This window comes from Rhagoletis zephyria, unplaced genomic scaffold, assembly GCF_001687245.7.
Source record: "Rhagoletis zephyria isolate East Lansing unplaced genomic scaffold, Rhagoletis_zephyria_1.1 Rzeph_scaffold_00246, whole genome shotgun sequence".
Lineage (NCBI taxonomy): Eukaryota > Metazoa > Arthropoda > Insecta > Diptera > Tephritidae > Rhagoletis > Rhagoletis zephyria.
Window position 1 is genome coordinate 86,983 of NW_016157330.1, and position 25,434 is coordinate 112,416.

The following is a 25,434-nucleotide window of genomic DNA, read 5'->3' on the forward strand; positions in this document are numbered from 1 at the left end:
TTTTTGTAAATAACCAATTCGGTTTCTGTCGTAAAAACAACGGTAAACATTGTCTTATTTTGGGGTCAATTTTGAGCCTTTAAAGTGCTCTAGCAACTTATTGTTGGCATATATAACTTTCATTTTCGGGATATAGGTTCTTTGGAGCAGTAGAAATATTATCGGGTACAAATTTTATATAAATTTAACAAATATTGAGCATTTTAAGGCAAAAAATTGTTGAAAAAATTTGCAAATTTTTTTCATTACCAAAATGCTCGAAAACCGCTCGAATGATTTTGTTTTTGTTTTCTTTAATCAAAAATTCAAGAGTTTTCCTTTCGTTTGGTATATGGGAAGTATTGGTTCATATCTTCTATATATGTTTATTTTATTCAAATATATGGGCATAAATGATTTTCCATACAAAATCACCTCGTCATCATTTTGCAAACACGTGCATATGTTGGAAGTGTGGGAAGGAGACAAAATGAATCTGTCGACAGGTTTGGAATTTTATCTTTGAAACGCCACACTTTTCTTTGAAATCGCTTTATTAGTTCTCGTGCAATAAGCGTTTTTGTGAAGCTCTAAAAATTACAACTACAACATTTGAACATAGCCCCCATACCTTAAGGTAAGACGTATTCTACGTCAAAAACTTGCAGTGTGAGGTACTGCCTCAAACAAAGCCAAAATTTATTAGATATCTACTGGCATTACAATAGTTGAATGCTTTTTGATGTCTAATAGTATTTTGCTGCAAAAAAATAATGAAGCTGAAATATTGGGTTTTAGTTATGCTTAAACCGATAGACTAGGCTCTAAGAAGTTGCGCACACAGATCGCTCATAGCTGAAGCTTGAGTTAGTTTCATACATATGCGAGCAGAAGTTGGGGTTCTTATCAGCAAGTGGGGCTGTTATTAAAGTGCGCATATAGACATCTGAGAGATGAGTAAAAAACGCGTACTGAAAAACAAAGAAAATCAATGTATCGCTATCGTTCGATGCTTACCATTTCCATTGCTGTTACCTTTATTATTACCAATTAGGTTAGTTTAGGTACCATTACAAATCACTATTATCAAGTGTCAATACTATAACCTTTGTCATTATCAATTATCATAACCATATGTATGCATAAGGGTTTTTCGGATTTGCGAAAATAGCAAATATTTTCAAGCAGTTAAAAAAATGGTAAAAAACAAATGGGTATTAGTAATCGAAGTCTACGGGAGAGAAACAGGGTTTTCCGGGAAATTTCATTTCTATTAAAAATATTTTTTTCCATATGACAAACTTTGAGCGCTTTGAGCGAATATTTTTTTGATTTAAAAATAAAAAATCGGGGGTTTAATTTTTCGGCATAGAACAATCCTAGTGGATGAGAGCGTTAAAATTTCGACTTTATTTTTGTTTTTTTGATCACCTGATTATTAGTTTATATGGTTATGCGATGATAGTTTTTAATAAATTTACAACAAAAAATACTTACGTTAGAGAAGGTTATTTACTATTATACAACATATAGAAAGGAAGGAGTGAAAACCACACAAACGCTAAACAAAACCTAAACATTTCCTGTTAAAATAATACTCATACTAATAATATTTAGTAATTAATTTTTACCGATATACTATTATACTCCTATTTTACACCCAAATCAGAAGTAGTATTTTATTATATTACTACCAAATAGCCGGCATGCTTCACTGCACCCTAAAAGTATTTTTGTGTTGTTACTCCCTCTCAAAATTCTTATGGCTTCATTCGTAAAAAATAAAATATATTTAAAGAGCTTCATGAAGGGAGATATTCAAACAAATTTTCGATTTATGAAGCCTCCTTTTTTTGTAACGTAAGTTAATATCAGGTACGTGAACTGGATGAAAAATTTGGTCAGTTCGGTTCAACGGTTCAGAAATCAAAAAAAAAAATTAAACGCAAGTTTAAATCTAAAGTGTCAAGCGTCTGTTAAATGAGATGGGTTGCCTTTACATTTGATATTGCCACATGGTAAAGAAACATGGTATGTATTACCATATTTAACAAAAAAAAAGAAACGGTTAAATTTATATTTTGAAAATTGGTTGAAACGAACCTTTAAACCTCTATGAAAAGTGGTTCGGTTTTCGGTTCGGATCAAACATTTGTGGAAAATTTCGGTTCGGTTAATGGTTCAGTTAATTAATAGAAAAAATCCGTTTTCCGGTTCAAAACCAGTTCACGTCCCTGGTTAATCAGCCTTATCATGAGTTTAATTTCCTCGAACCGATTCACTTTTCACTTTTGGTTTCCATGGTTTTACTATGGGCGGATGACAAATTTTCGGGTGAAATTTTTTTCAGGCGAAACTCAGGAAAAGACAGAATATATTTTCGAAAGTATTTAAAAAGTAAGTAGAGTATCGAATTTCTGCTTGAAATTTAAATTTATCTTATAACTGAGTATACATATTTAATACACACTTTCTTCAAAGGTGTACTAATCCAGTGTTTAGCTTACCTTATCAATTTAGCTGAAAAAAAAATTCAAACAGATGGCAACCCGCTTAAAATATTTGTTCAACAATAAACTTTCTTAAACATCTTTAGTGTAATACCAGCATTTATGAATACAATTTTTCAAATAGGTGGCAACCCCTGCAGAAAATATTTTCGGCAATTTTTAATTCATCTTCTTAATTAAATTTAATTAAAACTTTCAAACAGCTGGCAATCTTCCACAATTTAGCAACCTTATCAATTTAGCTGAAAAAAAAATTTCAAACAGATGGCAACCCCCTTAAAAAATTTGTTCAACAATAAACTGTCTTAAACATCTTTAGTGTAATACTAGCATTTATGAATACAATTTTTCAAATAGGTGGCAACCCCCGTAAAAAATATTTTCGGCAATTTTTAATTCATCTTCTTAATTAAATTTAATTAAAACTTTCAAACAGCTGGCAACCTTCCGCACAATTTTTTCGGCTGTAGGTCTTTTTAAACTTCTTTCTTTTGACAGCCATATTGCAATATTGAATTTATCTTAACAATTTACCTATACTGCAATTTAGAAACAGGTGGCAACTCTCTAATTTTTTCTTCTACATTTTAAGTCAGACATTTAGAAATGCATTGGCGAAAGCGGAATTCGATTCCATACAACAGTTTTCGAGTAATGTGCGTACAAATACACAGACAGACAGACAGACGGACGCACATGCAGACGAAGATTCTAAAAATTGTTGATTTGGGTTCTGTTGCTCTAATAAAGACCACCAAATTAATTTTTCCTTAACATCTATAATGCACAGACATCGACCTGCTACAGCTTTAATATAAGTTTATATTATGTACAAACTGCATAAACAAATGTGAATGCATGTACCTACGTTTAGCAAATGACAAATGATAAATGTTAACGCGAAAAGTTAGAGTTCACTTCAGTTTGCACCAGTCAACTAAAATTCAAACTAAAATTTGTACATTTTTGTTGTTTCGAAGTATGTTGTGACACCTGTTATACCGGCCATTGTAGTTAAGTTAGCTTTGAACGTTTCCATGTCATTGTCACCCAAACAAGAATCCGTGTCAAATGAGTGACGAATGAAGTGTACAAAGTTTAAATTGCATTTAGTGTGTATGCAACACACATACATACATACCATGTGCATACAATGCTTTATGTTTGCCTTCATACTATTTGTGCTTACAATGTTAGCATGGCTGGATACTTCTGGTTTAATTAGGTACTTAATTAGCAGTAGCAGTTAGCGCATTTACTAACGGAAACATGTACATATGTAGTATTTTCTTTTGGGTGAGATGGAAGAAGAGTTTGAAGAAAATTCGAATAATTATGTGGAAATTTGAAATATGTAATTTTTAATTTTTTTTTTTTAATTTTAAACAAATTTGTGTTTAACTAAATTTGTTTGAAAATTATTTCCCTACTTAGTTGGAAAGCACTCTATGTATGAACATAAATAAAACCCATAAAATAATTTAAAATTTTATTTTAACAAGTTTATTTGATTCAGGTAGTATATTGTTATCGCATGTCTGGCAATAATGTCATTGACACATGTCAACATTGACAACATGTAGTAGCTGCACGGGTGCCAATTGGCTAATGGGCAGACTGGCCAGTTGAGTGGTTTGACAGACATATGTATGTACCTACATATTGATGCGTGAGGTGCACGACTTTCAAAATAAAGTAGCGGAACTGCGTGCCAAAAAACTGTTGTAAACATGTATGTAAAAATGTATACATCATAGTACGTATAGTTTCGGATGCAAATTTATGCATTTTTATATATGTAAATATTTTACTGTTGCATTGGACTGGCTGTTCGAACTGCCAATTAACAACCGAAAAACTTTCCTCTTTTTAATTGCAGTTCATACCATTTACCAATTTTTTGTTATCGGGTTTAAATAGAAATGAAAGCGAATTGATGAATATTTAAAAAAAATTCATAATGCAGTCAGAAAAAAATATCATTAAAAATCAACGCAATTTTTTAGCAACTTAAAACTTGCACTTTGTTATCCCACAATTTGATGGGTTTTTAAACTCAAAAAAATTCTGAACAAAAAGTTTAAAACTTAGATTAGGGGTTCCCAAACTTGTTTTCTCGTAGACCACTTTAAAAATTTTTCTTGTTTCGGTGAACCCCCTGCTGATAATTTTCTACCATATTCCCAAAACTCAACAAAATATTGTGAAGATTAGATCTAACGATGGAAAGTTGCGTCGCGCCAGAGCTTCAATCCTAAACTCGCAGTAGTAAAAATAAAAAGAGAAATAGTATGTGAGGAATTTTTGCGAACTCTGTCTTTAAATCCAAAACTCAAAACAATTAATGGAGTCTTTAAAAAACAAATTAAAGCTAAATAAACAGGCTATCTTATCCATATGCCGACCTAACTTAAACAAATTTTTTCAAGCGGGCGGACCATTAAAAAAGCAATAACTATGCCAAAGAATTTTTTTCGCAATATCTGTTAGAACTTCATGGGAACCGAAATTCCTAAAAAATTTCAGCCAAGAAATCTTAAAATTAAAATCCCAAAGCTTCAAAAGACTTATTTAAGGTCTTAATAAGACTATTTTTCACAGCCTCTCAGAAACAACCGAAAAAATCGGATTTTTGCCTAGGTAAAGCTAAGCTAACATATTTGTTATTTACTATTGAAACCAGATAAATCTTCGTGGACCCCCAACACGACAAGACGTAAGGTATTGTGGACCCCTAATTTTTCTTCACGCCAACGTAGACCTCTGGGGGTCCACCTGGACCACTTTGGGAACCACTGACTTAGATGAAACTTTGCAGATTATGTATAATTTTTGCACAATGTTTAAAATGTGGTTTTACGTGGTGTTTGTTATATAATGAGCTAGAAAAATAGTAAACATTAAATAGACAAAATACCCTTTTCCCGACAGATTACGGTCAATTTATGAAATACGTTGCAGTTCATTTGAACAGCATTCTAAGGATTCGGCTCCTTTCAATTTCCGTTGTGGTCGAACCTATCGCCTTGTCTTAACAATGCGATAGCGATCACTATATCCATAGATTTAAAAGCGGTTAGACACTGAAATAATTGCTTGTATTACATTTGAATTCGTGTTATTGCAAAGATAGAACGGTGACCGAGATGCTGGTGCTCGATACTCTCCAACTCTTCCTAGGCTCTGCAGCTACGAAAGAAGTCAGCGACTGGGCAAGCCAGTTGCTTTCAGAGCTTCGTTGAAAGCAGAGTGCTAGATTTCTCACAAATCAATCAGCAAAAGATCTGCCTTGTAACACTGCATGTTGCTTCAGTTCCATCTATCACCGACCTAAGTTGGTCCTAGCAAGAGGGCAACTACATAGTTGTGTTTCTGCAACATGCGGAGAGTAAACCTCAGCCTCAAAAACCCTTTTATGCCCGGGAGCACAAAATTAACTTGTGAAACTCCCTCGGCTAGTTGCTTCGGAGATACCTTATTACACTCCATAAATTTAGTAACAGCTTCGTTGTTAGTATAGATTGTGATAGATGTGCCAACACTGTGGCATTACACAGTCAAAGAAGCTGCTAATGCTTGAAGTATACTAAAAAGGTCAGAAAGCTTAGTTCAGTGAGAACCCAATATTTGAGCCATCGGTAAAACTATCAGCATAGAGACCTTGAGTGTAGACCTTAGCAGTTTTTCCCATTGCCCTTTATGGGGAATGCTTGAAGATAACTGGTTTTCAAAACAGAAGAACAACGACCAAATCTTAGGCATCTCCAGCAATTGGTTTTCAGGAAGGGGATTCAGTAGAAGTTCCAGAGCTTCACTGCGGTAGGAAGTAGAACTCTCGAAATGAACCTATTGCTCTCTATCAAGTTTGCCCTTATACGGTGTTTAGATGAGGCGATTTTACTGCAATATTTCAATTGAAAGCAACAATCGCTCAGTGTGAAACGCCTCTCTTTATTGGAGCAATATAAGCCAAATCAACAATTTTTAGAAATTTTGTCTGTCTGTATGTTTGTACGCGCATCACTCGAAAACTAATGCATGGTTTTGAATGTAGTTTTCACCGATGTATTGGTAGAGGTCTAACTTAAAATAAAGAAAGAAAAAATTGGAGAGTTGCCATCGGTTTGAAAATTGCAGTTTAAGTAAATGGACATGATAAAGTAGATATTGCAATATGGCTGTCAAAAGAAAGACATTTAAGAAGGCTTATATCCCAAAATATTATGTTGAAGGTTGCCACCTGTTTCAAAATTTTAATTTAACTTAATTGATAAGGTAAATTGAATATTGCAATATGGGTATCAAACTTTAGAAAAGTTTAAAGCCGGGAATGGGATTGAGGAGGATTGCCACCCGTTAGAAAAATTTTATCAAAATTAAATTGATAAAACAAATGAAATGTAAAAGTACGGGTATTAAACAGCACAAAGATACTTTTAAGGCACAGTGAAGTAAACCGCGTATTTGCTAGTTAGTAATATATGTAATTACGATTATATTGATTGTAAATTGGGGAATAGGAATCTGATATGTGCGAGTGTGTTTTGATTGCAGCAATCGAGAAGACTGAGAAAATTCACAAAATTTATATCAGTTTTATACATTTTATAATTGCAAGAGACTTGCCGATTATGGGAGCGGCAATATTAATTTGCGCTACAACTATGCGTGCAACTTTGGTTGCATGTTCCTACCAGAAATTGAAGCTATAACATTAGATGAAACATTGCAACACTGCAACATCGTTAAATGGTAAAAGTTCAGTACAAGCGTGCAAGACACACAAAAGCACACAAAAATACCGTCACTAAAATAACAAACATAACAACTATCATAATATTTACCACATCAGTTGGATGCGAATATACGCAAGCATAGCAAATTCGAAATGAAAACGTTTGGAAAAAATCCATTCACAAACTTAGCTCTACGCAACGGTATTAGTTGTGGCAGCAGTTTGCGGCAGCTACTAATTGCTACAGCAGACAATGAAACTGCTATAACGGTATAGAGCAGCTGACTGTGAATGTTGACGAAACTCGCAGAAGAGGCATAAACAGCTAAACAAAAGCAAAGTCACAATTGAAAACTGAAAGATGATGAAAAATTAAATAAATGAATGCTCAGATATTAGCATATCCTACAGTAGTATATCATTACTGTATGCAACAACAACAAAAATGCGAGCGATGGGAAAATAAACAGTGACACCAACAAAGGGAAAAAACGCCATCTTTAGAAGGCAGCAAAGATGTACTACGTATTGTGGAAGCCCAGTAGTGGATTACAGTTGCAGACACGTAGCCTAACGCTCAACGCTTTATGCGACTCATTGCACGCTACGAACGGATTGTTTGCAATTGAATACCGCTAAGTATACGCCAACAAGAATTGAAGTTAATTGTTGTTTAGCGAGAGGCGCAAAATGTTGCTACAATCTGATGACACTTAATTGCTGTTGAGACTGATTGTTGTGGCAGCTAATGTTGCAGTTATATAGCTGTTGTTTTGATTCTTTTTCAATATGGATTTGTTTAATCTTACATTCTTCGTATTTTTTGCAACTCAATGCAACTGTGATATGAGTGGCCATTTATTCAGAATTTTATTATTATTATGACAAAAATCTGAAAAATACGCAAATATTTTTGTATATATTATGCCATTATAATCTTGGCGATGGCTATATTTCAAACGGAAGTCTTACCAAACCGAAGTTTGCGATCGCGAATGTCTTCGTAGAAGCGAAAATGACGCTGCGTATAACTATCATCTACTACTATTAGGAGTACAAATAAAGGAGTTTTAAAGTAAAATCCCATACCTGAACAATCTGTTGCATGGAGACTATAGGTTCGAGTAACCCGACTGGTAAGCTTTTTGTTGATAATGAATGAAAATAATGCGAACTTTCACGTTGCTTGCTGCATAAATGAAGGAGCTGTAACAAAAAATTCCATAACTTAATAATCAATTGTATGGGAGCTTTAAGTGAAAGGGGTTTCTTTGAGCCTCTTTCTCTAACCCGGCCAGGGCAAAGAGTGCCCTTCTTCTTATGCCACATAAAGGCTCTGGACTTCCTTTTTGCGCAAGTTTATTAGCAATCTCATTTCCTTCAATACCTATAAGTCCCGGAATCCACAGAAGCAAACCTCGATTAGTCAGACCAAGAGTATTCAGCTTATCAAGGCACTCTATCACTAGTTTAGATGTTATCTGATGAGATTTGTGGGCCTTGATAGTCGCTTGGCTGTCAGTGAAGAGCGAGATGATGGTAATCCGGTAGTTTCGCTCGATAGCAAAACATCCGCGCATCTTTTTATGGAATATGTTTCCGCCCAGAATATGGGCAGTCAATAAGCCTTCAGTGTACCAGGTAATTATGTTTTGGTTTATGCGATATGTACCGAACGGCACAGCTCTTCTTATTAGTCAGATCAGTTTTTAACCTCTTTGAAAAGCTGAACATAGGATTCATAGTATCCTTCGGTATGGCAATTTCAGGGCACTTCTTCGCCCGAATATTGAAACTCAGCGCCGATGTATCGTCGTATAGATTTACTGTAATGCTCACAAATAATCTTGCAGCTTTCTTAACAGTTTCCAGATTAGTTTCTGATCTACACCTTTTCCAACAGTATTTCAGAAAAACACAAATGTATTTCAGAAAAGGCCAAATGAATTTCAGAAAAGGCCAAATGAACTTCAGAAAAACTCAACTGTATTTCAGAAAACGGAAAATGTGTTTTGGAAAAGGCCAAATGTTTTTCAGAAAAACCCAAATGTGTTTCAGAAAAGCATAACAGTATTCCAAAAATATTTTTCTGAAATACATTTGTGATTTACTGAAATACATTTGTGATTTTCTGAAATACATTTGACCTTTTCAGAAATACATTTGCGATTTTCTGAAAATCATTTGAACTTTTCTGAAATACATTTGAGTTTTTCTGAAATTAATTTGGCCTTTTCTGAAATTAATTTGGCCTTTTCTGAAATACATTTGTGTTTTTCTGAAATAATGTTGGAAAAGGTATAGTATTACTCCTAGGAAATCCTGAAAGGCATTTGTCAGCACTTATAGAGCACTTTCCGGAAGCCGGAAAAAATTTCGAAATTGTCTTTCAAAAATACTACCTTAGTCTCAGTGCTGTACGGCGAATTCTTTTTTTCTGGTACGATCTAGTGTGTATGCTTACTTATTTATATGTAAATACTTATTTATATGTAAATATGTATGTATGACAGCTACACTTTTATTGTTTTTCTTTTCACATGATACTGTTAACTTCCTAAAGTGATTGTATTACTCCATGCGTTTTCTGTTGAATTTTATGCAATGTTTTTATTTTTTGCACAAAAACTATTTCAAAACCTGCCGCAAGCTAGCGCTACTTGCGCCTGTAAATCCGGAATATCACGAAAAGCCCACGGTAGCTGTCTGGGTTGTTACATATGCAGATATGTATGTACATATGTATTGACGATGTAACAGACACTGCAAAGATGTGCCATTGACGTTTCAAGTATTTCGAATGTCAGCTAACTTGTTTCTTTTAGTGATCTTATTACAGTACAAGCCAGCATTTTTTGTTCGTGCTGATATACATTGTACCTAAATATAGTTAGGCTTCGAATGTACTATTCATGCAATCATGTGTACATGCATACATATATGTAAAGTTATTATTTAATAAGTTTAATTAATGATCTTTTATTAATTCATGCATGTATTTTTATTATTCTCAGGATTTTGAAAAATTGTCGGTCGCATTAATTAGTTGTTGAATATTTACATATGGTATTTTGGCTTTTGTTGATTACTTATTTCCCATAGTCAACAAAAGCTGTATAAATTACTATGCTGCTATGTTACCTAGCAACATTTATTAGTTGGTACAAATTATCCAATTCGATTTTTTATTGCTCCACGTAAGCTGGAATATTATTACCCAAATTAGAGTCCATTTTGAAAATTTATTTTATTTTATTTGGCATGCTATATGCTAGTTTTCTTTTTTGTTAATCGCACAACTATTACCTTCATTATTCATTTTCATTATCTTTTTTAAATTACCTTTATCACTCCAACATTATTGAAGGCCTTTTCACTATCCAGGACGGCGGCAAGGATGTATTCCTAAGGTTCCAGCGCTTTTTATATAGTGAGGTAATACGTGTTGAGCTGTGTCCATTGTGTGATCGATTAATCTATCCAGTGTTTTTAGTGTGAACGTTGAAAGACTTATTGGTTTGAAATCATTTGCTGTAAGTTATTTATCTTCCCTGCTTTCGGGCTGATTATGACCTACAACTTCCTCCATGCTTTCCGTACATATCCGCATTTTAAGCATCTTGTAAAAATGCTTGGCGCATGGAGCACCAGACTCAAAAAAACATGGCGAGAGGCTTCATTAGAAAATCAAACTAATCGAGAAAATATTCAAAGGAAAATCGAAGAAAGGACTGCTTTTGGTGGATTTATAGAACTTATGCCGGGTACACTAGCGTGACCTAAGCTCTCTTATGCACTTGTCCCAATCCGCACAAGTTTTTCAGCTGCGAAGACCCCCTGCAAAATTGTCCGCTTAAAATATTCGTGGAATATTTTATCCCTGTAAGTGCCCTTTTTAACCAATTTTCATTATAGCTGTTTTAAGAAAGGGGCAAAAATGCCCATTTAAGTAGGTGTTCAGGGTTCAAATCTACTACAAAAAAAAAATCCTCACTAAATTCTACTATAGTAGTCTGAAGACAGACATTTCATTTGAATTCGTTTTATACATGATACTTTCGATAAATCAATTGCACTTTCGTCTAAAGTGTTAAAACTTAAACCCCTCTTGAAAAAATCAGACCCTCTGGATTAATATTGTATTCGGAAAAGTTGGTTTGGGAGACATCCTCTTTCAAAATTATTATTGTTTTTTTTTTGTGTTGAGTAACATTTTTGTAAAATTGTTGGACTGTGTATTTTAATCAATTGTCTTTAGGTTGAATCTTCAAAGTCCCTTTTTTTCTTTTTTTATTATCTTTTAGTTTTTGGTTTTTGTGATATTTTTTTCTGTCAAAGGGTGTCAATGACATTATCCAACTCATTAATCACTGACTAATTAGCATCTCGATATCGTTGATCACTTGCTTACACAAAATATATAACAGTGAATATTCAAGCAAAGCGGAAACAAACCAGTACATCGATTACCACAACTCACATAAATATGCAAATACAAGCGATGTCCGAAAAATATGCAAAAATTACTAGATTATATAAATCAACAATTTTGAAAAAAATTAAAAAAAACATGTTTATGTATAAGAAACCAACACCAACCAAAATTAATTTGAATAAATACCAAAAATAAAGCTGGACTCTCAGAGAATCAAAGCGGTGGCATACGCCGACGATGTAGCGATACTGGTATCGGATCAGTTTCCTTCGGTCATAAGTGGAATTATGGAAAGGACTTTAAAGATAGTTGGTTCATGGGCCATAAGTTGTTGTCTTAGCGTAAACTCTGAGAAAACTGACCTTATGCTTTTCACAAATAAAACAAAATTACCTAATTTTACTAAACCAAGGTGCCGAGGAACGGAACTGGATCTGTCAAACAAGATGAAGTACCTTACAGTTATTCTGGATCCCAAACTTAATTGGAAACCAAACATTGAGGAGCGTACGAGGAAGGCCACTGTCTCTCTATGCAACCAGGAGAATGTTGGGTAACAGATAGGGTTTGAAACCAAGAATTGTGCACTGAATGTACACAGCTATAGTCCGACCTATAATCTGTTACGGGGCGCTGGTCTGGTGGCCAGCCCTTACTAAGAATTGCGTAGTTAAAAAGCTAGGCGGAATTCAAAGGTCAGCAGCCGCTAGCGTAACAAATGCAATGAGATTCTGTCCGAAGGACGTTTTAAACGTGTTTGTTGACTTACTACCCAAAGATATCTTTATCGAAAATTCATCTGCTAACAGCGCCATCAGACTGCGTGCCCAGGGACTCTGGAAGGAAAGACAATTCGGGCACGGTTCCATCCTAGACGTAATACCGTCTGAAATTAAAGCGCTGCCCACTGACTATATCCTCTCGAAGACTTGGGTTCACCATAAGCCCCGCACGAAATTCCCAGGCGGCAGTGACTGGAATCAGGGAAATTTCGGGTTTTTGCAGGGCTTAACTGTCTTTACGTATGGGTCAAAGTTGGTGCAGGGGTTTTCGAGAACGCAGGTGAACATCCTCTCGGGGAGCCAAGCGGCTATTCAGGCACTTTCTTCTACCTCTGTTAGATCTCAGATAGTGGAGAAATATAGGAGAAAGCTGGCCTATATTTCTAATCAATACGAAATTACCCTAATATGGGTCCCGGGACATAGGGGCATCTACGGAAACGAGGCAGCGGACGAACTAGCAAGAGCGGCTCCGCACTGAATCTGTCCCACGCGGTGGACATGGGCGCTCGCTCAGGAAGATTGAGTTCTGGGCAAAACAAAGCCGGGCTCAAATAAGATAGTCGAACACCTTCTGTGAGAGTGTCCAGCCTTTGCTAGGATGAGGCTAAAGACACTCGGCAAACCATTCCTGCAGAATATTTCAGAGTGCAGCTGCCTCCCTCTCTGTATGATGTATTGAAATTTATTAAAGCCGCCAAATGGTTGCAGGTTGCACGAGTTGCGGAATCAAAATGGCAAATTAGCTAATTGCTTGTTATCAGGGTGAGAATCCACTTAAACCAACCAACCAACCAAATAGCAAATGTTGTGTCTAATAAGGATATTGTGTAGGTCAGTGAAGGTACACAAAAAGAAGAAAATAAATAAATAAAACAATGCCAAATTGCAGTGAGATAATAGTATATAAATAAATATATAGGCTGGTAGCAAGCCAATGAAACTGAAACGCCCACTCATTTTTCCCCATATAACCGCAAAGTAAAACAAAAACGAAAATTAAAATATTTGCATTAACTCAACTCGCTGTCTTCTGCGTCATTGCTACGAATTTGTTGGCTAACGGAAGAAATGGCGAAATAGGTACATATATTCATATATCGACGTAAACAACAGCGGGAGAAAGTCAAAGGTAGCACAGCCAACATGCAACAACAAATAAGCTTTCAGCAATGTCAAAAAGTTTCGCCATATTTGGGAGGTAGCGATGCCAAAAGCGAATGAAAATCGCGCATAGATAATTCCGAAATTTGCAAAAAGTACAAACGCCCCTATTTGTTGTAATAAGCATTAGATCCAGATATTTAAAATAGTAGTAATTTCAGGAAGGACAGATATACATATATAACACATCTGCTCTCTCTTCAAAAATATACGTACGTTACAACTTAGTCTCCCTTACCCTGACCATACTGTTCGTATGCATTCGACCAAGCTAACAAAAATTCCGCAATGCGACCGCAAACTGACAAAAATTTAAGAAAATGATTTCTTCTCTTATGAGGTTAATATAATTTTTGAGGATGAATCCAAAAGAGAATCATTACTAGACCAAATACTAAAATTTCAGTCAGTTTGCGGATTTTATTTTTTGGCTTGGATTAGCCCACTAGAACTTGAATGGAGATCTCCTTAAGTGAGGAATAAAAGAGTACTCTGCTTGACCTGATTTCGGATCAATAAGAGAGATTTGTGGACTTTTTACTCCCTTATTACTCGATAGGGACATCTCCTAAGCTATCAGTTAAAGAATGCTCCCTGAGGCATGATTTGGGAGCAATAAGCGAGATTAGTCGGTTTTTCACTCCTGTATTTCTCACTTAGGAGTATAATGGGAGATCTCCCAAGTGAGCAACAAAAGTATCCTCCCGGATACATGATTTCGGAGGTATAAGCGAGATTTGTTGGTTTTGTACTCCGTTATTACTCGCTTAGGAGCAAAAATCGATGTCTCCTAAGCGAGCAATCCAGGAGTATTCGTTTTGATTGATAGGAGAGCTATACGCCGCACCTTCTTCAACATAATTTTGTGTTTTTGGAAAATGTATGAAGAAAGAAAGACAGATAACTGATGTGTACATTCATACTTACATACATGCATATGTATGTATTTCTTATTGAAAAATTAAAATCAGGAAACAATCAAATAAATTGGGGAGCCAATCTTTAGAGCCGCTGGTATGTATGACCACATTTATTATTTAATCTTACAAATGATTGTATTATTTAACTCAAAATATATTTCAGATTACGGGGCCAGCAATTAAGGCGTCTAAGTTCTAGCGTTGCAATCTTGCCCCGCTCGGAAAATTTACTGGGTACAGCCGGAAATTTTTCAAGGCGTGAATCGTTTGGCCCACTCCCAGGTGAATACAAGTTAAATAACTTTTCCAGGAAATCATCCTCGCCACACTTATCTTGTGGATTATATAAAAGTATATGTATATATGTATGTATGTATAATGTTTGAGTTTGTCATTACTGTTCGATATCCGTTTTCCAATTTTAGTTAATAATGTAATAAGTTTTATTTATGTTTTTTTCTGTTTTTGTAATATGCAGCTTAAATCTTGTATGTATGTGCATAAGTATGTATATATGTAAATGATTAAAAAATTAATTAAATGAATTGCGTAAAAAGTAAAATCTTTTTAGCTTATGTAAAATGCTCGTTATGGAGCAATGTGGGAGTAGTCTTCCATTACTCCACGAGGAGGAATTCGGGTGTATAGAGACGCTCTTTTATTACTCGTACAGGAGGCTTCCGGGATGACTCTTATGGGACTCTTACGTTTATAGATACCCTGCAGTGAAACCCCAAACTAGTCAGGAAAAATACTAGTTTACAACCAGAATTTCCTGACTGAAACCGAACTAGTTCGAAAATGACCAGACTTGTACCAGGTGCAAAGCGGTTTATTCATGCCCTGTTTTATTTGACTTTGACAGTTTAATACAATAAAGTCCAAATCTCAAATTTTAAACATTATTACATTTAAAAAATTTTAAAAAGAAAGGTCTGAAATACGCAAAGTTAATGAATTTAATTTATCTTAATGAAAACTTTTATTTTTTTTTAGTTCACTCAAAAATGAACTTAAGTATTCGTTTTATTTTTAACTAAAATGTTTTCTTTTCCATATTCAATACTATTAAAAAAGATAAAAATATAATGTTTATTGTACTTGAAAGCTTTTACTTTTAATATCATTTAATGGAAAATGCTTTTAAATTTATGTTCGAAAGTTTGAAATATTTATGTATTTATTTCTCCTTTTAATTAATACTCAAAAAATTTAACAGTAATTATTGGCAAATCTAAGGTTGCTAAATAAAAATATGAAATGTATTAAAGTGTACTTAATCAAAAGTTTTTTATTGTATATTCATGAATTCATTTTATATTTTGACTTCCAAAGTAGTGGTTTTGGTCCATAATTGGACTAGTAGTTTTCTGTGTATTTTGAACTAGTATGAGACTGGTATATTTCTGACCGAAATCTGACAATTGCCATCTCGTAGGACATCCCCATGTTAAAAATACCAGTTGATTGCATGGAAAAAAGATAGTTGGCTGACTAGTTGGGCATGCGGTTCATACTAGTTGTGAAGTAGTTTACAACTAGTACATTTGACTACAGGGTAGAAGCTGGTTTAGGCATGTTTACTTTTCTATTGTAGATATGTAAACATTATTAAAAAAATTATACCGGTTAAATTAACTGCATCAACTTTGCTTATGATTGCCTCTCAAACACTTCAGTGGCTAACAAAAAACATAATAATGGTAAAAATTTACGTGTTAACTGTTATTGAAGCGTGTCGTGATATTCATTAACCTAGCACTTGTAAAATTGTGTGGATAGGGTCGTTTATCGCATTTAATTAAAATGTTAAATTACACAATTTTATTATGGCGTAAAATGGAAAAGGGAAAAATTAAATGAAGCATTTAATTGCATTTACTTCTTCATACAGACGCACTCGTGTATGTATGAGCATTGCTTTTGCTCCACTTTTAATTGAGTTGCAAGCGTCACAATAAACATTGACATTGACCTATTGAGCTGTTGCGCGAACGCCATCCACCATGGTAAACAATAAATAAATATATTGATTAATTGCGAGTAAACTTTGCAGACCGCAAAGCAAGGTAGGGTAGATATGTACTCGTAGATAATAAGCGCAAGTGAGGGCGATCAAAACTACAATACTTGAGGTTGCGGGTGAGTGTGTTAATGGCACTGAGAAAGTGCGACTGGTAAAAATATGCTTGCACTATACTCTGTTGCTCATGAATATATGTATATGAATTTTTTCGTGATCAGTGGTGCCACCTGTTTAAAAAATAAAATTCAATTTGAATTAAGGGAATTGGGTAATACAAATCTGTATCACCATGTGGGCGTCAGGTGAAAGTAGTTTGAGAAGGAAGTAGTTGTAAATATTTGAAGAGTGTTGCCACCTGTTTAAAAAGTTGACTTTGGTAAACTTATACACAAGTTATTTGAAATATAGAACTACGGGCGCCAAGTGAAAGAGCGTAAGAAATATTTATGTAGTCTAAATACAGAATGCTCCAAGAGGGTTGCCACGTGTTTAGAAAGAGATATTGAAATTATTTAACGCGTTGGATGAATTACTCAAATATAAGCGTCAGTAGTAATGAGTTTGTAAAGGCTTTATTTCTAAAATATATTTAGGAAGGTGGCCACCTGTTTAAAAAATCGAACTCAACTTAAATTATGGCACCTACGTAATTGTAATATTTAGCACAGTTGGGTGTCAGGCGAAAGAGAAAGAAGAAGGATTTATTTTGAAAGTATCTTTAAAAAATTAAATGAATTATTAAAATATGGCTATCAATCGAAATGGGTTTGAAAAGGATCGCCGCTTTTAAGAAAACTCAAATTAAACTTAATTCATCGGTTAATTAGAACATGTATCAGACCAAAGAGACTTATGAAAGCTTTATTTTGAAAACAGCTGTGACTAGGTATACTAAAAGGAATTTTTTGTGAAGGTCATAAGATTTGAAATGAAGGACATTGACCTTTAGATGTGCGATAATAACTCTGACTAACATTTTTTATAGTTCTTGAGGCGTTGAAACAAAATTTTTGGCGTTGTAACGTAACGTTGTAAACTATTCGTAAGACCAGCGGTTTCTGAGGATTATGCATATGTTGTCGTTTTTGATTTTTAAAGAGCCTGTTGTGCTGAGCAATAAGCTTTTGGATAAACCTACGTCGGAATACTCTAATTTTGTGATAACGTTAAAAATTTTTCAACCACAAGCACATTGAAAAAACTGAACTTACAATCAAAAAAACTATTTTTTTTTTAAACGTGGAAGAAAAGCCCGCTGATTCAGAATACATATATTCATGTTTTTTTTTTTTAATTGGCTCTGGTTTGCGAATTAATGCGAAATTTATATATTTATTTGGAAAAAATTATATGAAAATGATTCTAAATTTACACTGAGGGAAAATATGTAGTATTCCTTGAAATTTAAGACAATATTATATCAATGTGGAATACATTTGTATGAAAATGGCAACACTCTTCATGATATGTTTAAAACAATTTCTTTTGTTTTTAATAAATGAGCAACTTTTGTTTTGGTTAAATAAAAGGTTTTATGTTATATTAATCACCAACCGACTCAACAAATAAGGCGGTTATCAATTCGTAGGAATATTTTTTAATTTTTTTCATGTATGTATGTTACCGCATAGCTTTGGACCACGTTAACCGATTTCTATAATTCTTTTTTTTTTTTAAGGAAAGGTGATGCCATACCATGGTTTAAATCCGATCAATGTATCATGAAGAATTTAACGGTGATTTAAAATCTTCATATGAGAACTGAAGTCGGTTTGTATACTTTATGTCGACATACTTACTTATCATATCGTTCATATAATAATAAAGAGTTGGCAAAAATCTAGGCGTAGTTTCCACTAAACTATTTCTTTCCTAATTATTTTGTCCTACAACCATTTGTCACTGTCTCTGCTTATTTGGGGTAAATTGGTTTTTCTCAGCCTTATCCAAAATTATATAATTGAAAATATTTTTGTTTTACAGCTAATTTCATAATTTGTAAAAATTACCGAAAATTATAAAGTAATTTTTCACAAATACATATACATATATTATTTAATCTCCTAGCGCTGTGCTTCATTCCGGCGTTAAGCCGCCGTGCATGTGTAAATAAAACTACTATATTGTAGCATATTTGTAAGCAACATAGAAATTCAATTTTTCAACGTCAGTAATTATCTATATGCATATACACATAGTATATATAATAAAAGTTTATTTCGCATTTGTGTGCAACCTAAAAGACACTCCACAATATAACACACTTTGATTAATTATCAGAAAAGGCTTTCATTAATTTTTTTTAGATTAAATAGATATTAACTGCGAATTTTCTTTCTTTGGTTATTTATTTAATTGCTACCACAATTATTGCAATTCACCGATTTGTGGGGCATTTTGTTAGCTTTTGAGCATATTGGTGATTTAATTCCACATGGTTGAACTGGGGTGGCCAGTTCCAAAATAAACAGCAGTAGTCACTTCCATGCCGACCTCAAAATTGGCTTTGTTATTTAGTGCAAAGTACAAGCCCCGGATCAAGTAGTCCAGTGCTCGTCAAACTTTTGAGTGTGACGGACCGGCTGCAGTTTTTCTATTACGTCGGGGACCGGTACCTTTTTTTATTGATTATTTTTCGTTTACAATCATCTCATATATGTATTAAAATTTGTTTAAATGAATTTCTTTATTAGCCGGGTGTCTATATATGACCTATTACCATTTAATGATAGCAGATATTAGCGATTTTTTATGAATGTTTAACAAATTTAAGTTGTTTTTATTATACAAGTTGTATATAGCCTCATTAAACAGTAATATAAAACATCACAAATGTAATAACTGTAAAGTTATAATAATAAGACTTATTATAAGCACGTCAAGTTTTATTAAAATTATATTAATGCTATTGGAAGGTATCATTCCTTGTAAAGTTACGAAAGTCGATGTTTACTAATGCGAGAGGTGAGCCTGTTTATTATTTACAAGCTTATCAAGTCGTGGCTCAATTGTGGACAGTGCGACACGCAATGGAGAACTAATATTTAAACTGTTCCTGTACTTTGTCTTAATAATACTCATGGTTGAAAACCCAGTCTCACAATGGTAAGAAAATCGTTGTCCATTTCGCGACGCCCTTTGCGGACCGGCGACTTATGGCTTACGGACCGGCACCGGTCCGCGGACCACCACTTTAACGAGCACTGAAGTAGTCTATTTGTCTAGAAATTGTTCACTCTAAACTACAGCCACGTGGCATTATGCCGGACCGTCTTGGTGGTTCTGAGTGTCTTAACTACTAATTTGAGCAAGGCTTTATTTGTCATGCTGTCCGAAGGACTAGTACTCCATGATATTATATCGGTATGACGCTTCTCGTCAAGATCCGGCAGGAGAGGGAAACACAAAGGCCTCTGGTGCAACCCAGAATTTTTTTGCAAGATTGGAGCGCAACCGAAACTTTCTTCGTCTTGCCACTTAATTTCTACCATATTCCTAAAAACTCGTCAAAAAATGTGAAGACTGTCGTTGACCTTCTTAAAAGAGAGTTCTTACGAACAAAAATATGCTTTCGCTTTGAGAAGTTTAATTTTTTAAGAGCACTCCAAGAGCGCTAGCGTTATTTATGTTCTCTTCACTATAAACTCCTCACATGTTGGGCTCACTAATGAATTTGCATAAGGAGTACTTGTAAAAGAGTTTATTCGTATTGATAGCATTACTTGTATTTTCATCACTCCGAAGTTTTACAGCCAAATTCAAGAAAGCAATTTAAGTGCAAAACGATTTTAATTTTTTGAATTTTATATTAAAATAGACAGAAAATTAAAAATAATTTTCCATTTAAATTTGCTTGTGAAACCGGCTGTTAAAGTGATACGAAAAATATTTATCATCAACGTTTAGAAAAAAAATCCCTGTACCAAATGATAAAACAATGATTGCTCAATGAACGATTTCTGCTGTTTTACTGAGTTAAGCAAAGATTAAAACTACTCAGCCATGAAAGCTAGATGAGCAAAGGAGGAAGAACGCTTTTTTTTCATGAGTAATATGTGAGTGAGGTAAATATTGAGCCGAAAAACTGAGTTTTATTTAAGATAAATTTAGTTGAAGACCGCAGTTTTTTTTTTTAACTCACAAAGAGGATGTCAATAATTATTGCGCTTGAAATGAATTGTAATGAGGAAGAGGATTGAAATTTATTGCTCAGTGAAGGATTTTTGCGATTGAAATATTAAAGTTAAATAAAAGGCTAGCTGAAGGACATGCCAAAAAAGCTGCAGATACACCAAGTAGTTTTTTACTGATAGGGCGAATTGCCATCTTACTTAAGAAATTTTTAATTTAGGGCACTTGAGAAGTGCATGTCAAAAATTTCATAAAGGAAATTTTTCCACGTGCATGTGGAAAAGATGTTTATTCTCTGACCATAAAAACTTTCTAGATAACAATTTATATATTACCAAATTCTTAGCGCATTTAATACCTATTTATTGAGCTCGTTGAAGCCTAGCTTTTATAACTGTTCCACAAAATATCCAAGTGTCACAGCATTAAAATTTTGCTCCTTCGTTTCTTTCAGTTGATTGGGATTTCAATAACCCTAGCCACAGCAGGAACTGATTCAAAATCAAGTACAAAGGCAACAACGGTGAAGCCTGCGACCGCGTTAAAATCTACCGGAAGCGAAAATGGCAAAACAGCTACAAAAACGACAGCAAAGACTGCCACTACAGCTAGCACAACACGTAAAACGCTGAAGTCATCAGCAGGCGGTACAGCGGATGCCAGCGATAAGCGAGGAAAACGTACGCTTTACGATTTCGAAAACGCCGGCTATCTCTATCCGGAAATTGCAAGTCGACGTGCTGGATACGAGAATGATGGGCAATCGTATTATCCGCAAAGTGGGTACTATAATGGACAAGACGCCATTGGTAAGTAGGAAAACGGGGAACATAAATGTACATAAAAATAAAAAATTTAACCATCAAATTGTATTTCTTTTTTTTACTCCTTGCTTTGTCAATCACCTTCTAGCACAATTTCCAACCAACTACATTGGTCCCCAATACTATCCACAATACTTGGAAGCGCCGGAGCCTATTATTGAAATCATCATTAAAGACTCAAATGAGACGCTACCCGAACCTGAACCTCAACCCTTAGTGACAAAGAAGAAGAAGGAGAAGGTGCATGTATTCTATGTAAACTACAAGAAGGACCAGAACAACAAACTGCATTTGGAAAGCCCCATCGCCTCACTTAACAACGACGATAATGAGGACGAAGAGGAAGAGGAAATCGTGCACTACCCATTGCCAGCAACTCCAGCGCCACCAGTCAAGACCACCACTCTACGCACCATAATCCACCCTGATTCGGAGAAATATCACAGCAACAGTGGCATACATGTGACCTTCGGCTCCGAGGATAAATCGCAAGCAGGACACCAAATCGAAGAACATGACGCTGAAAGCATACAAAATCAAGTAGTGGCCATACCGGTTGGCGTAAGTGGGCAAGCAGGAAGCTACAAAGCGGATGCTTATAACACTCGAGCGGATTTTGGTGCGAGCGCACAAGGACACGCACATGCCGGCGCTAGTCAGTTTTTCACAGAATCTTTCCAGCAGAAACACTATCAGAATCAGCATCAGCATCAGCACCCACAACAGCAGCCACAGAAACAGCAACAGCAACCACATCAGCAGGCACATATTCAGAAGCAACAATTACCACTGCAGCATACCGGTAATTACTTCCGTCCGCCAGCTGCTCTGGTGCAACAGCCCCAACCGAGCTTCTATCAAAAGCAGCAATATACTCAGTACCAGCCACAACACCAACAACAGCAGCAGACACAACAGCAACGACCCGCCTTCAATTCAGTTCTCAACAGCGCAGTTGCACCTCCACCAGCACCGCCAACACCACCGTCTCCATCACCAGTACCCACCTTGCAACAGCTGCCACAAGCACAAACACAATTCCGCAAGACTTTTGCGGCTTCGAGCGCACCGCAATCTCATTTCTTCTTTAACCAAAATCAACAATACCAGCAGCAACCCAGCAACCAGCAGCAATCATTCTTTAGCAGTTTATTTCAAAAACCTACTCCCGCACCCGCTAAGCAGTCGGTCTTCTTCCCCACCGCGCCGCCAAAGAGTCAGGAGTTGCCCGCGCGCCAATCAGGTTTGCCATATCAGCCGGTGAAATTCCGTCCTACTTTGCTACCGGCGCAACCCCACATTAAACCAGTGCCGATACCCGCAAAGCTGGAGAATACCAACTATCAGACTGCGCAAACGCACCAGCAACACTATCAACAACAGCAGCAACCCCAACAACATCAGCACGCCCAACCGCTTAAACAGCAACAGAACTATCACTCACAACAGCCCTATCAATTCAACCGCCAACCGCAATACGTGCAACAGCCGACTTTCTCACTACCCTCACCACAGCCAACGCAGCCGAATGCGAACAGCGCCAGCAGTAGCAGCGGTAGCAGTGGTAGTAGCAACTATTTTAAGCAGTCACAACAATCACACTCACACACGCAGCTGCTGAGCCAGAAACTAGCCTCCAGTCGTTACCAGCCACAGCAGCCACAGGCACATCAGTCGCAACAGCCATTGCAACAACAGTCGCACCAACAATCTTATCAAACTCAGCAAAAGACCCAACAAAGTCAAAAGCAAGCCTTCCAAAGTCAACCAATTAGCTCTTCTGTTGCCAATGGCCCCACCGCCGCTTCACTGCATTCATCCGATCCCATTAAGTCGCTGCACAACTACTTTGGCGCAGAGCCTTCAAAGGAAACTGAGCTTCTTAAGTCCATACCGAAATACGAGCAACATATCACGGAAACTATCGAGACACCAATTGGCGGCGGACAATACAATGGCTTTGGCAGTTTTGGCTTCCAATCACAGAATCAGGTGTTGCACGACATACCGGCGCCGCAGTTGGGACCCACACCTGCGCCAAATCACGCACAACAATCCTATTCAAGCCAACAACAGCAACACAATCAATATACAAGCGGCAATGCTGGCTCTTCGGCAGTTTCCTCAAGCGGTCACTACATCAGCACTGCAGCTCAGCATATTTCACAAAGTCAGGCACAAGCACCGCAAGAGCAACAACATTTTAGCAACTTTGTGACCGCACATAACAGTCCCCGAAACGGCTACAGCACCACGACGCCAGCTCCGCCTCAGTACGCTCAAACTACTGATGGCGAGAAGGTCATGATTGTCACACCCATGCCACCGAATGCATATAATCAGTACCACTCTAGCCAGTTTCCTCAACAAACCGGTGCCACACATGTGCTAGCCAGTCAGACCACGAACTACGCACAACAACCGAGGCAGACCGCTGGTAGTCTTATTTCCTCATCTCTACCCAATACTTCTGCGGGTAGTTCACCACAATTTAGCGTCTCTACCTTACACTCGGATGTCTTTAAACAACTCGAACAGCGCCGCAGCGAGGATAAAACTCCAGTAAGCCAGTTCAGCTTTGGAGCACAAGTGGCTTCTGGTAATGAAAACCCCTATCTGCCAACGACCCAATCCACTAGCAGCAGTAGCTACGGTCAAGCCTCTTCCACGGCAAGCAGTAGCAACGCTGAGCAGAACGCACAACCCACGCTAAATGAGGTGAAGAGCACAAAGGCTTCACAAACACTACTACAGCTGCCCGATGAAGTGCCTGATGATTTGCGCCAACAGCTACTGTCATCTGGCATACTTAATAATGCAGATATTTCCGTATTGGACTATGATAAGGTAGGCGACGTGGCGTTGGAGAATCTGCCCGCCGAACACTTGCAGCACTTCTATGGTGCGGGTGGTGCAGCACAAATCTCTGCATCCAAGAAAGTCGTTACCGTCGTAAAGCCAAATGGTGACAAGGTGGCGCTAAGCGAAAAGGATATCGAGCGCGTTAAGGAATCAAATGCATTGCCACATAAACAGGGTGTGGACGTGAAAGTGGTACACTTTGATGCAGATAACGAGAAGCGTGTTTCGGAAAAGTATATTAAGTCGGATGCGACTGTGGTGCCACCAGTGGACTTGGCGGCAGAGAGGCAGTATAATCGCTATCTGCCGTTGAAACTTAATGGTGCTCAGTTCCCACTGCCGGATAATGAAGAATTACGTGGCAAGAAGGTGGTGAGTGTCGTCGTTTTGGCGCCAGTGGAAGCGCAGCCACCTACCAATGCGGCAGGTAGTAGTACTAGCAACGAAAGACGCAGTGAACGTGAGACGTCAGTGGACGATAAGGAAGTGAAATTTCTGGGTGGCGACCTAATAAAGACGCTAGTTAAGAAGCCCACGAAGGAGAATTTTAAGCGCTGGCTGGAGAAGGAAGCGCGTACGGATGTGGAGCAGCAATCGGTGATTCTGCTGGTGGCGAAGTAAGTAGATAGATAGTGAAAAGTGTTGTTTCATGTTACACTTATTTAAGTACCTTTTTATTATTTCGTAATATTATAAGGTTGCCACCTACATACATTTTAAATTTTATTATTTATGCAGTATTGCAATTTGTAAAATTAACTGAACAGATAATGATTTGGAACTTAAAGATTGTAATACTGTCGAAGGTGTTTGAAGCAGGAGTCCAAAATGACCAGTAAATACCGGGACTTCTATTTTTAGATAATTCAAATCGCTATGGCTTTTTTTGTCGATATATATCTAATAATCGTTTAATTTGAAGTTTTCATTGTTTCGGCCAAATTTTATCGTTATCATATAATTTTTGTTTTTTCGATCCCAAATAATCGTCATTTTGGATTTGTATTTTTTTGTGAGCATTTATAATCGTTGTAAAGGAGACTGCGTTGTTACGAATGCGTTCTTT

General features: G+C 36.4%; 1 protein-coding gene across 3 annotated transcripts in view; it reads left to right on the forward strand.

The window, feature by feature from the left end:
- The window catches only part of LOC108358384 (chromatin modification-related protein eaf-1), a 65,337-nt gene that overhangs the window by 37,984 nt on the left and 1,919 nt on the right, over window positions 1-25,434 (forward strand). For all 3 annotated transcript variants that reach the window (XM_017609674.1, XM_017609675.1, XM_017609676.1), the window contains exons 3-4: window positions 21,137-21,491; window positions 21,595-24,985. In XM_017609674.1, coding sequence (XP_017465163.1) covers window positions 21,137-21,491; window positions 21,595-24,985 — 3,746 coding nt within the window. The remainder of the gene's footprint in view (window positions 1-21,136; window positions 21,492-21,594; window positions 24,986-25,434) is intronic.